General features: G+C 42.7%; 1 protein-coding gene across 2 annotated transcripts in view; it reads right to left on the bottom strand.

Moving 5' to 3' along the window:
• Positions 1-15,710, bottom strand: part of LOC126187817 (uncharacterized) — a 256,419-nt gene that overhangs the window by 208,356 nt on the left and 32,353 nt on the right. For both annotated transcript variants that reach the window (XM_049929105.1, XM_049929104.1), the window contains exon 5: positions 12,120-12,476. In XM_049929105.1, coding sequence (XP_049785062.1) covers positions 12,120-12,476 — 357 coding nt within the window. The remainder of the gene's footprint in view (positions 1-12,119; positions 12,477-15,710) is intronic.

The raw sequence follows: 15,710 nt of genomic DNA, 5'->3' as shown, positions 1-15,710 counted from the left end.
TGAAAGACTAACTCTTGACGACAAAGCTAACAAGAAGATATTTGAAGATCAGGGTGCATTGGAGAAAGTGTGTATAGCATGTAGTAATAAAATGGGTGCTTTTGATTTGAATCCGCAGAAGGCATCTGGTGTACCTTGGCGTAAATATACAAGAAGGAATAGGTTTAAGTTTGTAACGTATTCTAAGCCAGAACAAAGTGCAGATATAACGAAAGTCAAGTCGTGGACAGATCTTGAAAAGGAGTGTAAAGTTAAAAATAGGTTGTTTCAAGGTACAAATCCATTTTATATTGGACTACAGATTGCTGGTGATAACCCGAGAGAAACGATAATGTACAGAGTGAAGTTAAATATGTAAAATTTATTGTAAGAAATAGAGTGTATATGACATTTTGTAAGAGGAAAGGTAAAGTAACTTTCTGAATAAAAGTATTTGTTTACAGCTAATGTCTGCACTGGAGTTCTTTTATGCCAACTGGGAAAATATTCGTAATTACCTGGACGACCTACGCCTCGCCTTCCTTGTTCCTAATAGTCAGCAGAGGGTTGATGAACTTGCTATTACATTTTGTGGCAACAAGATTAATTATTCTGCAGCTGTTTTAGTGTTGGAAGAACTATGGTATTATAAGCCTAATTTGGGTGATTTAGTGCGTCAGTTTAGGGACACTTATAGAGAATATGTATTTATGCCAAATGGTATAAGATGTGCGTGAAGCGTTCAGTGAATTTGAAAGTAAAATACTAGGTACCGACTTGACAGAAAATCCTAGGAAGTTCTGGTCTTATGTTAAATCAGTAAGTGGCTCGAACCATCATGTCCAGACACTCCGGGATGATGATGGCATTGAAACAGAGGATGACAAGCGTAAAGCTGAAATACTAAACACCTTTTTCCAAAGCTGTTTCACAGAGGAAGACCGCACTGCAGTTCCTTCTCTAAATCCTCGCACCAACGAAAAAATGGCTGACATTGAAATAAGTGTCCAAGGAATAGAAAAGCAACTGGAATCACTCAACAGAGGAAAGTCCACTGGACCTGACGGGATACCAATTCGATTCTACACAGAGTACGCGAAAGAACTTGCCCCCCTTCTAACAGCCGTGTACCGCAAGTCTCTAGAGGAACAGAAGGTTCCAAATGATTGGAAAAGAGCACAGGTAGTCCCAGTCTTCAAGAAGGGTCGTCGAGCAGATGCGCAAAACTATAGACCTATCTCTCTGACGTCGATCTGTTGTAGAATTTTAGAACATGTCTTTTGCTCGAGTATCATGTCGTTTTTGGAAACTCAGAATCTACTATGTAGGAATCAACATGGATTCCGGAAACAGCGATCGTGTGAAACCCAACTCGCTTTATTTGTTCATGAGACCCAGAAAATATTAGATACAGGCTCCCAGGTAGATGCCATTTTCCTTGACTTCCGGAAGGCGTTCGATACAGTTCCGCACTGTCGCCTGATAAACAAAGTAAGAGCCTACGGAATATCAGACCAGCTGTGTGGCTGGATTGAAGAGTTTTTAGCAAACAGAACACAGCATGTTGTTCTCAATGGAGAGACATCTACAGACGTTAAAGTAACCTCTGGCGTGCCGCAGGGGAGTGTTGTGGGACCATTGCTTTTCACAATATATATAAATGACCTAGTAGATAGTGTCGGAAGTTCCATGCGGCTTTTCGCGGATGATGCTGTAGTATACAGAGAAGTTGCAGCATTAGAAAATTGTAGCGAAATGCAGGAAGATCTGCAGCGGATAGGCACTTGGTGCAGGGAGTGGCAACTGACCCTTAACATAGACAAATGTAATGTATTGCGAATACATAGAAAGAAGGATCCTTTATTGTATGATTATATGATAGCGGAACAAACACTGGTAGCAGTTACTTCTGTAAAATATCTGGGAGTATGCGTGCGGAACGATTTGAAGTGGAATGATCATATAAAATTAATTGTTGGTAAGGCGGGTACCAGGTTGAGATTCATTGGGAGAGTCCTTAGAAAATGTAGTCCATCAACAAAGGAGGTGGCTTACAAAACACTTGTTCGACCTATACTTGAGTATTGCTCATCAGTGTGGGATCCGTACCAGATCGGGTTGACGGAGGAGATAGAGAAGATCCAAAGAAGAGCGGCGCGTTTCGTCACAGGGTTATTTGGTAACCGTGATAGCGTTACGGAGATGTTTAACAAACTCAAGTGGCAGACTCTGCAAGAGAGGCGCTCTGCATCGCGGTGTAGCTTGCTCGCCAGGTTTCGAGAGGGTGCGTTTCTGGATGAGGTATCGAATATATTGCTTCCCCCTACTTATACCTCCCGAGGAGATCACGAATGTAAAATTAGAGAGATTAGAGCGCGCACAGAGGCTTTCAGACAGTCGTTCTTCCCGCGAACCATACGCGATTGGAACAGGAAAGGGAGATAATGACAGTGGCACGTAAAGTGCCCTCCGCCACACACCGTTGGGTGGCTTGCGGAGTATAAATGTAGATGTAGATGTAGATGTAGATGTGCAAACAGGTACTTTGATTTTAGGCAAGGTCGTTATAGGCCATTGTGGTACAATAGCCGAAAATGCGAAAATCTTTTTCTTGTGTCTATCTGCGACTCAGCATCTCTGCTACGTGGTGAATAGCAACTTTCCTTCTCATAATATTGTTACATTCCATCCTGATTTTCCATTGTTTGAACTAAGAATTAAACACTATGTGATTAAGCAGAACAAGGAAACAAAAATACTGTATCCTAATAAACTGCTTACGTTCCGAAGGTGAAATCTATAGTGCTGCTGAAAGAAACATTTAAAGGTAGCAAATACTATTCCTAGACTTTGGGTCTTGTAAGTTCCTTCTACAAGGGGGAACAGGGTTTGGTTGGGGAAGGTTGGTAAGGACGGGAAGGACTCACGTACCCTACTTTGAAAGGGACCACCTGTTATGAGGTTAATGGGAGACAAAAAGGGAAAAAAAAGGTGTTATAGCATGGGAGGAAAGAGTACATCAGTGAGTACTGTGCCAGCTTCAGTTCATAGTAGATGGAAAGGACACAAAGAGAAGAAATGTGGATTACAGGGGAAATGAAAGGAAACATTGAATGAATACTGCAATTCAGAATTGGGAGGAAACCAGAAAAAGAGGGGGGGGGGCAAAGCAAATAAAAAGGAGATGACTGGGAGGAAGACAAACAATAAAGAGAGAGAAGCAGAGGAGGGGAGGAAAATAAGAAAAAGAGAGAGAGAAAGAGAGAGGGAACGAAGAAGAAATGCAAGTGGGAAGGGGGGGTGGGGGTGGAGAGAGATTGAGAATGGAGATTATAAGGGTTGTGTGACATGGGATATGTTGGTGAGCAAGTTCCCATCTTCCGAATTTGGAGAAAATAAACTGGGTGGGAGCACTCAAATGGCCTTTGCACTCTAGAAGGCTCTATCATGTCCCTTAGGTCTTAAAAACTCAATTTCTGAATTTGAATTATTTACATTACAAGCATGAACTTCAGATAATCACACACAATTCTAAGGCCTTAAATTAAGAACAAGTGATACGTAACTGAAATTAGGCACTTTTACTCTTGAGCAGAGCACACAAAGAACTGGAAATGTGTAACTAGTTAAAAACGGTGTACCAGATGAGGCCTCAACCTGGACACTCAACTCTCAGAGACTTATGACTGTCATTTCTACATAGTTCACAAAACAACTTGAAGTTTCAAAAATGCCAGTCATTCACTTTCTTGTTAGACTCACTAAAGGAACAAGGTGGAAAAATTATTTCCAGTACGAGGATCTCTCCTATTTTGTTCTTCTATGTTCTGCAATAAGATAGACGTCTCCTCTTCATAGATTCCCACCTAAGCTCACAGGCCATTTCTGTAACACATGCTTCCATGTCTTCAATTAATTTGAGCTAGCAGGGATCCTGAACACTTTAACAGTACTCAAGAAAGAGTAATGTATGTGCTCTGCACTCAGTCTCCTTACAGGTGAGCTACACTTCCCCAGAATTCTTCCAATGAGCCATAGTCCACCACTGCCTTCCCCACAGCTATCCTTATGTGTTCATTTCATTTTTTAGTGTTCTGCAATGTTACACTAAGATATTCAATCAAAGTGAGTGAATTAAGAAGCATACAATCAATATTGTATTGGAACATAACAAATCCACATTAATTTACATTTATCCACATTTACAGCTATCTACCATTTATTACATCAAATATATTCTGTATAATTGAGGGCCTAGTGCTAGAGGATGCAATTTCCATCTGTGGCAAAATATAACAGAAACAAAGATTTTACTACAGGGTTTTTTGTCCGAAAAATGTTATACTGTTTCACAACTGCTTTTAGTTCAGTTTGTCCTCCACATATTGTAGATAATTGGAAAATATAACAAACTGAAATGAGTTGTTATTGACTCACAGTTTTCAAAACAAATTTGATTTTTAAGTAAGTGAATCAGTATTACAAACATTGGAAAATCCAGGATGGAATTAACAATTTTCTGAGAAGGAAAGTTGCTGCTCACCATATAGCAGAGATGCTGAGTTGCAGATAGGCACAACAAAAATTTTCACATTTAAAGCTTTTGGCCAATGGCCTTTGTCAACAATAGACACACATAATATGCGCACGCGCACACACACACACACACACACACACACACACACACACACACACACACACACACACACATGCACCAGTGTCGTTTCAGTTGCCTGAGACTGTAGTAATGTGTGAGAGTTGCATTTGCGTGAGTGTGTGTGTGTGCGCGCGTATGTGTGTCTATTGTCGACAAAGGCCTTTGACCGAAAGCTTTAAGTGTGAAAACCTTTTTGTTGTGCCTATCTGTGACTCAGTATCTCTGCTATATGGTGAGTAGCAACTTTCCTTCTCATAATATTGAATCAGTATTACAAACGAATAATTTCAAAGTATAGTCATAAAAGCATTTACAAAGTTTTTAAAATAAAGGGTATCCTACGAGAAATGGTTGATACTGAGGGGTACGACAGGAATGATCATTCAAAGCAAAGAAGTCTAATTAACATGGGCTGTAAAATACATATCTTCAGAACTACGAGAACTACTACATCTTTGATAATGTGAAACAAATCTCTTCCACTGCCAGCTCTTTGCTTTCCATACTGTGAGAAGTGGTAGTATGGACCAAAATGAGAAAAAATTCCCAGTAAACATGGGCTCTATAGCGCATACCTTAATGGCTATGAGTATTTGTTAATCTTCGCTAGTGTTAAATGCATCTCTTCTACTAAACGAGTGCTCATAGCTTTTAAGGTATGCATTTTAGAACCCATGTTTCCTAGAAAATTCCCAAATTATGGACAGAAAAGAGCTTGCAGTAGAAGAGATTTTTGCCACAGTGCTGAAGTTGAAGTGCTTAGAGCCCATGTTTACTAGACCTTTTTTGCTTCAAAATAGTTGTTCTTGTCGTGTCACTGAATATTGCCCCCCCCCCCCCCCCCCCTTGGGACACCACATAAATAATATCCCCAATATTAAATGTCTTCAACATGTTCATTTCAATCTGCACTATCTGATGCTGTTAGAAACCCATAAAATGAATGGTAAACTGGTGGGATGAAAGATCTCATGTACTGCAGAAACGTCTGCCCCCTTCCGTAAACAACAATGGATGGTCAGCATCATCATTACATTCACCCTTTACTATTTTTTGGGTTTATGGTCTAATAGTTCTTGAAGTTTGAGGAAAGACTTATTTATGAACCTCCAAGAACTACAGAGGAAATAAACATTTATTCAATACCAGTTTCGAACAATCATCATTAAGCACTGTGGTATCATTCTTACTATAGTGACAATCAAAATAAAATGAAAAACACCCATCATGTATAACTGTAATCAAGAATAAAGTGTGAGTTACATAATCTTTGTCCTTCCATGCTGCTGAGCGGAGTGCATTTGCACACTTTTATTTTATTTTTTATTTTATTGACACCCCAGTAAGAATTACACTACATAGGCTGATATCAATAACTTCATGTTTCTGATGTTGATAGTTTTGATCAATATCAGTACTGTAGGAAGTGTTTATTTCATCAGCAGCTCTTGATGGTTTTTGTAAGGAAGAGAGATCACAATTTAACATGTTGATGGGGGCATCATCAGAGGACGGAAAGGATATCTGCTGTGTCCTTCTCAATCAGACTTTCCATATTTGCCATAAGCAATTTAGGGAAACCACTAGACTTTTGGGCAGAATAACATATTACCTAAGAACAGCTCCCAAAACACATTCTTGAAAAATATTCTCTAGCACTCTTGGAACTTTCATTGTGAAGGAAGACTGTTAAATCTTCAAATTTAACACATATTTCGGATAACACAACAACACATATAAGTCACTGAGTAAGTTGACCTGTGTACAAGTCGGCATTCGAGTAAACACTGAGTCTCAGTCTAGCGGCCGCTGCTCGGCTGGCCGCTTAGGTGGCGCAGCTGCTGCATGGCTGGCAGACAGCGCCACACGTAGAGGACGTGCGTAATTGCGCGGCGGCACTTTGAATAATCGGCGAGTCACAACACTTTTCCCCCCTCTGAAATTGTTGCACTGGTCTTGATGGAGGTGTCCTGGAGATGGCTAACGTCCATAGGCGTTGTTTGACTCGCCGTAAAGTCTCGAGGAGGAGGCTTCCCGTACGGACGGAAGTGTCCCCGATGATAACGGGTCGAGATGACAGGAGACGTAGGGGTCGAATCTGCTGGGGCCCCATGCACCAATCTGCCCGTTGCGGCAAGTCCAGTTGATATGACAGGAGACATGGGCGATGTGTTGGCGTCTGTTGGAGGAGGAGGCGAGTAGATGTACTCTGACAGAGGATGGTCCTCCGGTTCCTGCATGGGCGCGTCTCCTGGTGGCGTCCGTTCTGGTGCTGGCATCGCGATGACGGTGAGAGGGCTGCGTTGTGAGTATTGAGAGATGCCAAGATCCCAAGCATCAGGTAGAGCCAAAGGTGGTGTGGCAGCATTCGGAACAGGCGTTGCTGGCACCCGAGGCCGAAGCTGGTCCGAATGACGCACTCCAACACCCGTGTCTGTCTGGATTTCATACAGGCGTCTGCCACGGTGTCTTAAGAAGTGGCCCGGGCACCATTTTTGCCGCCTGCCATATCCCCGTACCCAGACGAGGTCATCGGCGGTGAACCGGCCAAGTGAAGGCACCTGCGGCCGTGAGGTGGGAGGCCGCAGAAGATGAAATAGCGTGCGGGGCTGTCGGCCATGTAAGAGCTCAGCCGGGCTGTGATCGCCCATGGGGGTGAAACGGTAAGACGCCAGGAACTGGAGAAGCGCATCATCAGCAGCAGAAGAAGTCAGAAGTTTCCGCATCTGAGCCTTAAATGTGCGGACCAGTCGTTCAGCCTCACCGTTGGATTGTGAATGGAATGGCGGGGCCGTGATGTGTGTAACGCCGTGACAAGCACAAAAATCCGCAAAGTCGGAAGAGGCAAATTGCGGACCATTATCAGTAACAAGAGTAGAGGGGAGGCCTTAAAAAGAAAAAATGCGGGTGAGAGCACTGGTGGTTGCCGCGGTGGTAGGTGACGTGCAATGGACAATGAAAGGAAAGTTAGAATACGCGTCAATGACGAGGAGCCAATAAGTACCTAAAAAGGGTCCCGCAAAGTCAGCATGAATGCGCTCCCAGGGCTTCTCAGGCGAAGGCCACGGTGACAAAGATGACTTCCGGGCAGCGGCCTGTGACGCACAAGGGCAGCAGGCAGCGACCATTTGTGCTATTTCAGAGTCAATGCCATGCCAGTACACATGACGGCGCGCCAGAGATTTTGTGCGAGACACACCCCAGTGCCCCTGGTGAAGGAGGCGCAAGACCGAAGCATGCAAAGATGCAGGTACCACAACACGCGGCGAAGCATTGTCAGTGGAGAGGAGGATAACACCATCCCTAGCCGTGAGGCGGTAGCGCAAAGTGTAGTAGTTCCATAACGGATCAGAAGTCTTAGCAGACGGGCGATCTGGCCAACCCTTCTGAATACAGTGTAAAACCTGGGAGAGGGTAGGGTCAGAACCCGTAGCAGCCGCCAGCCTGTCCCCAGTGATGGGGAACCCGTCCACAACCCGCTGCTCGGCAACATCCAGGTGGAAACACAAAAGTTCGTCCCTATCGAATGCCAGATCAGGACCCATGGGAAGGCGAGACAAAGCATCAGCATTCGCATGTTGAGCCGTTGGCCGGAAATGAATCTCATAATTGAAACGGGACAAGTAAAGAGCCCAACGCTGGAGGCGGTGTGCAGCCTTGTCGGGAAGTGATGTTGATGGATGAAACAAGGAAACAAGTGGTTTGTGATCCGTAACAAGATGAAATTTTGAGCCATAGAGAAAAACACCAAACTTATGAAGAGCATAAATGATGGCCAAAGCTTCTTTCTCAATTTGAGAATACTTTTTTTGGGCATCCATGAGCGTTTTGGAGGCATAAGCGATGGGTTGTTCCGAACAGTCAGAAAAACGGTGCGCAAGGACTGCACCGACCCCATATTGAGAGGCGTCTGTGGCAAGAACAAGATGTTGGCCAATTCGATAAGTAGCCAAGCACGGGGCCTGTTTCAGCATAGTCTTTAATTTCTGGAAAGCCGCGTCACATGACGCGGACCAGTGAAAAGGCACGTTTTTATGCAACAGGCGATGCAACGGCTGAGCCACCGACGCCGCGGACGGTAAAAACTTGTGATAGTATGCTATTTTCCCCAAGAAGGCCTGCAGATCCTTAACAGATGTAGGGCGAGGAAGGGCATCGATCGCAGCGACAGTGTGTTGAAGCGGACAAATACCATCCCGAGAGAGTTGAAACCCCAAGTACGTGATAGATTCCTGAAAAAATTGTGATTTCTGAAGATTACACTTAAGACCGGCAGTCTGTAAGACATTAAAAAGTGTGCGGAGATTTTGAAGATGTTCTCCAGTGGTGGAGCCAGTGACAACAATGTCGTCCATGTAATTGATACACCCAGGGACAGGGAGCAATAATTGTTCCAAGAATCGCTGAAAGAGAGCAGGGGCGCTAGCAACCCCGAATGGCAAGCGCTGGTATTGATAGAGGCCGAAAGGCGTGTTAAGGACCAGAAACTGCCGGGAAGCAGCGTCGAGAGGAAATTGATGATAAGCTTCCGACAGGTCAATTTTAGAAAAATACTGTCCTCCAGCGAGTTTACTGAACAGTTCTTCAGGATGGGGCATAGGGTAAGTGTTGATGAGGCATTGAGCATTTACAGTGGCTTTGAAATCGCCACAGAGACGAATATCACCATTGGGCTTAGCAACTACAATGACAGGAGAGGACCACTCACTGGAAGTGACAGGAAGCAAGACCCCTGAAGCAGTGAGACGATCCAACTCCCGTTTTACCCGATCACAAAGGGCCACAGGAATGGGCCGAGCCCGAAAAAACTTAGGCCGAGCAGTGGGTTTGAGCGTGATATGAGCTTCAAAGTCGTTTGCACGGCTTAACCCTGGAGAAAAAAGCGACGAAAATGTCGTCGACAAGGAATCCAGTTGAGCATAAGGAATAGCATCAGAGACAATACTGACAGAGTCATCTATGGAGAACCCAAAAACGCGAAAGGCATCGAAACCAAAAAGATTTTCTGCGTTGCTCTGGTCGACCACAAATATGGGAACAGTATGAACGACGGATTTGTAAGATACCTCAGCATTAAACTGTCCCAAGAGAGAAATCTTCTGTTTATTGTACGTCCGTAATTGCCGAGTGACAGGGGACAGGAGTGGAGAACCCAGCTGAAGATATGTCTGAGAATTAATTATAGTGGCAGCAGAACCGGTATCCACTTGCATGCGAACATCTCGACCAAGGATTTGGACAGTGAGGAATAACTTCCCTGAAAGGGAAGAAGTGCAATTGACAGACAACACGGAATCAGAATCAGCGTCATGTTCATGAACATCATGTATGCGGTCGGATTTACAAACGGAAGACACGTGACCTTTCTTTTTGCAATTGTGACACACAGCCCAACGTTGGGGACAATCCTCACGTGAATGTTTCGTAAAACACCGCGGACATGAAGGAAGTTGCCGGGGATTTTGATACAGTTTCTTAGTGGGTTGTTTACGGCTAGGCCGAGGCTGTGCGTGGGAGCGTACTGCGGCCACGTCGGCCGGCGGGGACGTGCCGCACATCGTCAACAGCGCACTGAGGTTGTATTTCCCCGATGTCACCCCATGCTTCTATTTGCGCCCCAGCGGCGCGAGAAATTTCAAAAGACTGCGCAATGGAGAGAACTTCATCTAGAGTCGGATTCGCCAACTGAAGGGCACATTGCCGAACTTCTTTGTCGGGCGGCGACCGGATAATAGCATCCCGTACCATGGAATCGGCATAGGATTCTTTGTGAACGTCAGTAACAAATTGACACTTTCGACTGAGGCCGTGAAGTTCAGCAGCCCAAGCGCAATAGGACTGATTTGGTTGTTTTTGACAACGATAAAAGGCAACACGAGAGGCTACCACATGCGTTTGCTTTTGAAAATAGACAGACAGAAGGGAGCACATTTCAGCAAAAGACAAAGACGCAGGATCCTTCAAAGGAGCCAATTGCGACAACAACCGATACATTTGAGGTGAAATCCAGGAAAGGAACAGAGACTTACATGGTTGTTCGTCCGTGACATGAAATGCCAAGAAGTGCTGTCGAAGACTTTTTCATAATCAGACCAGTCTTCCGCCGTCTCGTCGTAAGGTGGAAAAGGAGGTACAGCCAACAACGAGAAACACCCCGCATTTGATGCCACGACGAAAACACGAATCGCCGCTGTTAGAAGCGTTTGCTGTTCAAGGAGATTTTGCAAGAGCTGCTCGACAGTAGCCATGGAACCCTGTGAGTCAACGGTGAAAAGGAAAAATCCCATCCTCGTCGCCAATTGTTAAATCTTCAAATTTAACACATATTTCGGACAACACAACAACACATATAAGTCACTGAGTAAGTTGACCTGTGTACAAGTCGGCATTCGAGTAAACACTGAGTCTCAGTCTAGCGGCCGCTGCTCGGCTGGCCGCTTAGGTGGCGCAGCTGCTGCATGGCTGGTAGACAGCGCCGCACGCAGAGGACGTGCGTAATTGCGCGGCGGCACTTTGAATAATCGGCGAGTCACAACAAAGACAGTGGAGACTTCAACTCAGACTTCACAAAGGATAATGATAATTTTTATTTCCCATCTCTTTCAGTTTTCATTTTCCATTCACCTGTACTTACTGAAGTCACGTTTATGTGCTATCAGTTTCAAAACCAAACGTCTCCACGTTCGGGCACCTTACAAGGATGTGGAAATTGATCTACGTCTGCTACCTACATCTCTCCATCACGTGACACATACTATTGACTGGGATCACCCCTGCAGCTGCATTCCACCAATAGCATACCAGAGCATTATTACATAAGAGAATGAATTTGTCTCAGTAGTCGGGCAGTTCCTCATGTGGAGAGTAGACACCAAGTGGTCAGCTCCTTATGTTAGGTCGACAGTGACTATTTTCTTCTCAAACATTGAGAAAATTTCATATGAGAATGAAGTATTGTAGCACATAGTTGCAACCTCCCCCCCACCCCTACTGGGCTAAAAATTTCTTTGAAGGGAGGTGGAAATGCATCAAAAATGAGCACATTAAACTCTCAGAGCCACTTGAGATCAAACAGGGCAACACAAAAAAAACAAGAGATATTTCTCATGCAGATATCCTGATTGAGAGTGTTAGGAAAGAACATGCAAATATTGAGTAAGGAAACAGACTTCACAATAACACTGCAAAGTACAGTTTGATTAAAAAAAGATGTCCCAGACTGTTAGTTTGTACTGTATGAACCTCTGCAGCAATTCCAACAACAAATAGCTGTTTACAATAGAGCTTATAGTATCACTATAGTGTCTAATAATTAAAAAAAAAAAATTAAGGGTACTGAAAGCAATGCAGCCCCAGATTCAAGCACCAAGTTTTATTCCTAAGAGAAAGAACATTTTACACAAGAAATAGCTCAGATCACATAATATAGCATTTTCATTAAAACTGTTCTCTCTTTCATTCTGGAGAAAATATGATTGCTTACCTGCCTCTGAGCCTTACGCACACTTACTAATCCATATTTGTATGCATTTGTTGTGCTTTTGTCAATGGAGTTAAGTGCCAGATCAACAAATTGGGACAAATCTGGATTATTTACGTTTAAGTCAACAGGACACCCCAGACAAAATGCTTTTTTGGCAATCACTGGTTCTTCTACAGCAGGTACTGGATCCTCAATGTCTAATGCCGCTGTTGTGCCTATCTTTTCTTCAGGTTTTGAGTCTGATATTTTTCCTGCTGACATTTCTGGTTCAGGTACACCAACTTCAATTATTGATTCTAGGTATTTTTCAATCTCTGAGTCATCTATCGCTTTTCGATCATGTGAACGTGAGCCAACCTGTAAAACAAATTTCACAATCTTTATATTTATCATACAAGAGCATCTACTAGCATTAATATCATCAGATTTTCATTATAAAAGGACAAGTGATGCAAGCTTTTATATACTACTAGCTGAGAATTTCCAATAAATAATATACAGCTTGCGGCTTCTGAAATGATGAAGTATGAAACTGTATTAAGTAACACCTGTGCTTAACACTTTCTGTACCTGTTCTTGTCTATAATCACATATCACTTCTTGGACAGTGAAACAAATCTTCAAGATTATTCTTTGCAATTTTGTGTAACAAAGATGCTTTTTATATTCAGAACTGCCAAACACAATGGAAAATGCTTCAAAAATGTACAAAACGTTAAATCAAGTTTTGGAGGCATTGTTTTAGGCCAGACACAAAACTAATGACAGGAATAAGAATTTCAGAAATAACTGAATGTAAACTAAGTACAAAAAGATAGACTGCCACTCACCGTAAAGAAAACACTAAGTAGCAATCTATCTTTTCATATATTTTTGATATTCGTACCTGGACTTTCCGTTGTTTGAATGTAAACTGATGATTACAATCATTCAGAGTGGATAACAACTGGCACCATAATAGCAGAAGTAAGAATTTTGATTTTGTAATAATTTAGCAAGATCGTCTAAGAAAACTGCAACACCTTGAAACTACATTCAGCCAGAAAATGTCTGATGAGCAAAGAAGGTAATTAAAGTCGATGCTGATTAGCTTCATCAGTACCAGCTCAATTTTTCAGAGCAAGCAGAATGGTGTTCCATTGAAATGTTCCAAGGTGTCAGAATGAGAAAATTAGAAGGAAATTATCACAAGAATGGCTTGGGTGCAGCTGCCCCTCTCTCTCACCACCACCACCACCGCTGCCACCACACCCTACTACTGCATACAACCACAGAAAACTGAATTCTCCACTATGCAATGTGCCCCTAAGGTATACACTTTAGTCGCAGCTGTTCTTCATCAGACTTACTCTCTGTTTCTTTCTCATTTTCCCATGTACATATGAGGGGCACTCAATAAGTAATGCAACACATTTTTTTTTTTCTTGGCTAGTTACAGTTGAAAAACGTGGAATTTGTTGTGGGACAACATGAAGTATTCTCACTTCAGCTCGTATAGTTTCAATGTGTGGACACCCTCATTCTAGGTGATCAATGGATCACAAAAAAACGCCTCACTGCTCAAGTGAACATCAGAGTTCGATTTCCTTCTTCATGGTGAAGCAATCAACGCTGAAGTGTACTATGCTACACTCAATAATGTGAAGAAATGACTTCAGCGTGTTTGTTGCCAAAAAATGCTAATTAACTTCTCCTTCTCCAAGACAACACAAGGCCTTGCACAAGACTACACACTCGAGAGAAGCTCGCAAAACTTCAATGGACTGTTCTTCCTCATCCACCCTACATTCCAGATCTCGCACCTTCAGGCTACTTTGTTTGGCACAATGTAGGATGCACCCCATTGGAAGCAGTACTTGGATGATGGGGAGGTTATTGATGCAGCAAGATGTTAGCTTCAACTTCCAACAGTAGATTGGTACCATATGGGTACACAGGCCCTTTCAGTAAGGTGGCGTAAGGCCGTCGCATTGAACAGGGATTGTGTCAAAAACCATGATTCTGTTGCCAAGGGTGGGGAATAGAATGGTGTATTGGAATCCTGAATAAAACCAACCTGCTCCCAGAAAAAAATTGTGTTGCATTACTTACTGAATGCCCTTCGTAATTCAGAGTCTGTGGACTACTCGACACTTGAACTATAAAATCAAGTGGTTGACTTTATGCCTTCGACTACTTGTAATTACTCAGGACTTTCCAGAATTAATTGATATTAATATGACAAGTTAAGCTGATTCAATCAAGTTATAATGAGTAACTGGGTGACCCAATGACTGTTAATAAGTGCCAGAACATAAAATTATAGCGTTGGGTGTTTGATCCCCAATCAAACATCTTTTTATGATACTTGCACCTCTTGCAGTGTATTTCTATGTATAATATGACTAGTTCACCATAGTTATGTGGCAATGTTACACTAAAACCCCCTCTCTCCTTCTCCCCTCTCCCACCCTTACAACTGGCCGAGAGAACAGCTGATAAGTCCACAGGCAACAACCCAAGGGTGTACCATGCCAATAGGACCATGCATAATGAGGCACTCATGTGATGAAATGACTCTTTTCGTAAACAATTCCTTTACTTAATGACTAATTATGTAAGAACAGCTTCCCACCACCCAATTCTTTTGAATTCTGTTGATACCCAGAACTGATACTGCCAGTACACATCACAAACTGTGAACCACTATACTCAAAATACAAAATATGTTAGCTCACAATGAAAAATATAAAACATTTTGATCAAAGTGGATGAAACATGTAAAGATGTTAAGAAAGGTATGACTGGGGGGAAAGGTTGACATAACATACAGGAAAAGTAAATGTGTAGGTGTTAGTCAATAAGGAGCAGATGTGTCTGTGACATGCATAAGAGAACATCAAGAGATGCAGGAGAACCTCAAAGATCTTAGAACCTCAAAGATCTTAATGATGTACAGAAGCTGTCCTGAAGTCTGATAGAACACATGAAGACGTTCACGTGGATATCCAGTAATGTTGTTACTCTGACAGAACACTAAATGATGATATAATGTTGCAGTTTTTGAATTCTGTAGGAGGTGACGGTACTACACGGCTATTTTGGTTGGTGTCAAAAACCTAGGAAAGAAGCAACTTAACCAAGATTTCAAAAAACGCATTATCATCACATTACTAAAGAAGGTAAATGGTTATAAATGTAAAAACTATCGGATGATTCTACTGACAAGTTACACTTTTAAACTGTTGAGCACAATATCATACTACAAGAATAGAAAGAAAACTTGAGAAATAACTAAACAAAGATCAGTTCAGTCTCAGAAACGGAAAACGCACCAGCAATTCTGACACTGTGTTTGCTATTAGAAAGAATACAGCAGAAGAAGCAAAACACCTTCTTAGCATCTGCAGACAAAAACAAAGCCTTCGGCAATGGAAGGTGAAATAAAATGTTCACAATAATTGGAAGACTGGGTCTAAGGTACAGAGCAAGAGGACTAATTTACACAATCCAAATGGGAATACCAGAAGTAGAGGTCCCAAAAAGACAATTTTGTGTTAAGAAGAGTGTAAGGCAAGGTTGAAACTTACCATCACTGTTGCTCAACTTTTA

Source organism: Schistocerca cancellata, chromosome 5 (assembly GCF_023864275.1).
Source record: "Schistocerca cancellata isolate TAMUIC-IGC-003103 chromosome 5, iqSchCanc2.1, whole genome shotgun sequence".
Lineage (NCBI taxonomy): Eukaryota > Metazoa > Arthropoda > Insecta > Orthoptera > Acrididae > Schistocerca > Schistocerca cancellata.
The sequence above is the reverse complement of the archived record's forward strand: the minus strand, read 5'-3'. Positions and strand labels throughout refer to the sequence as shown.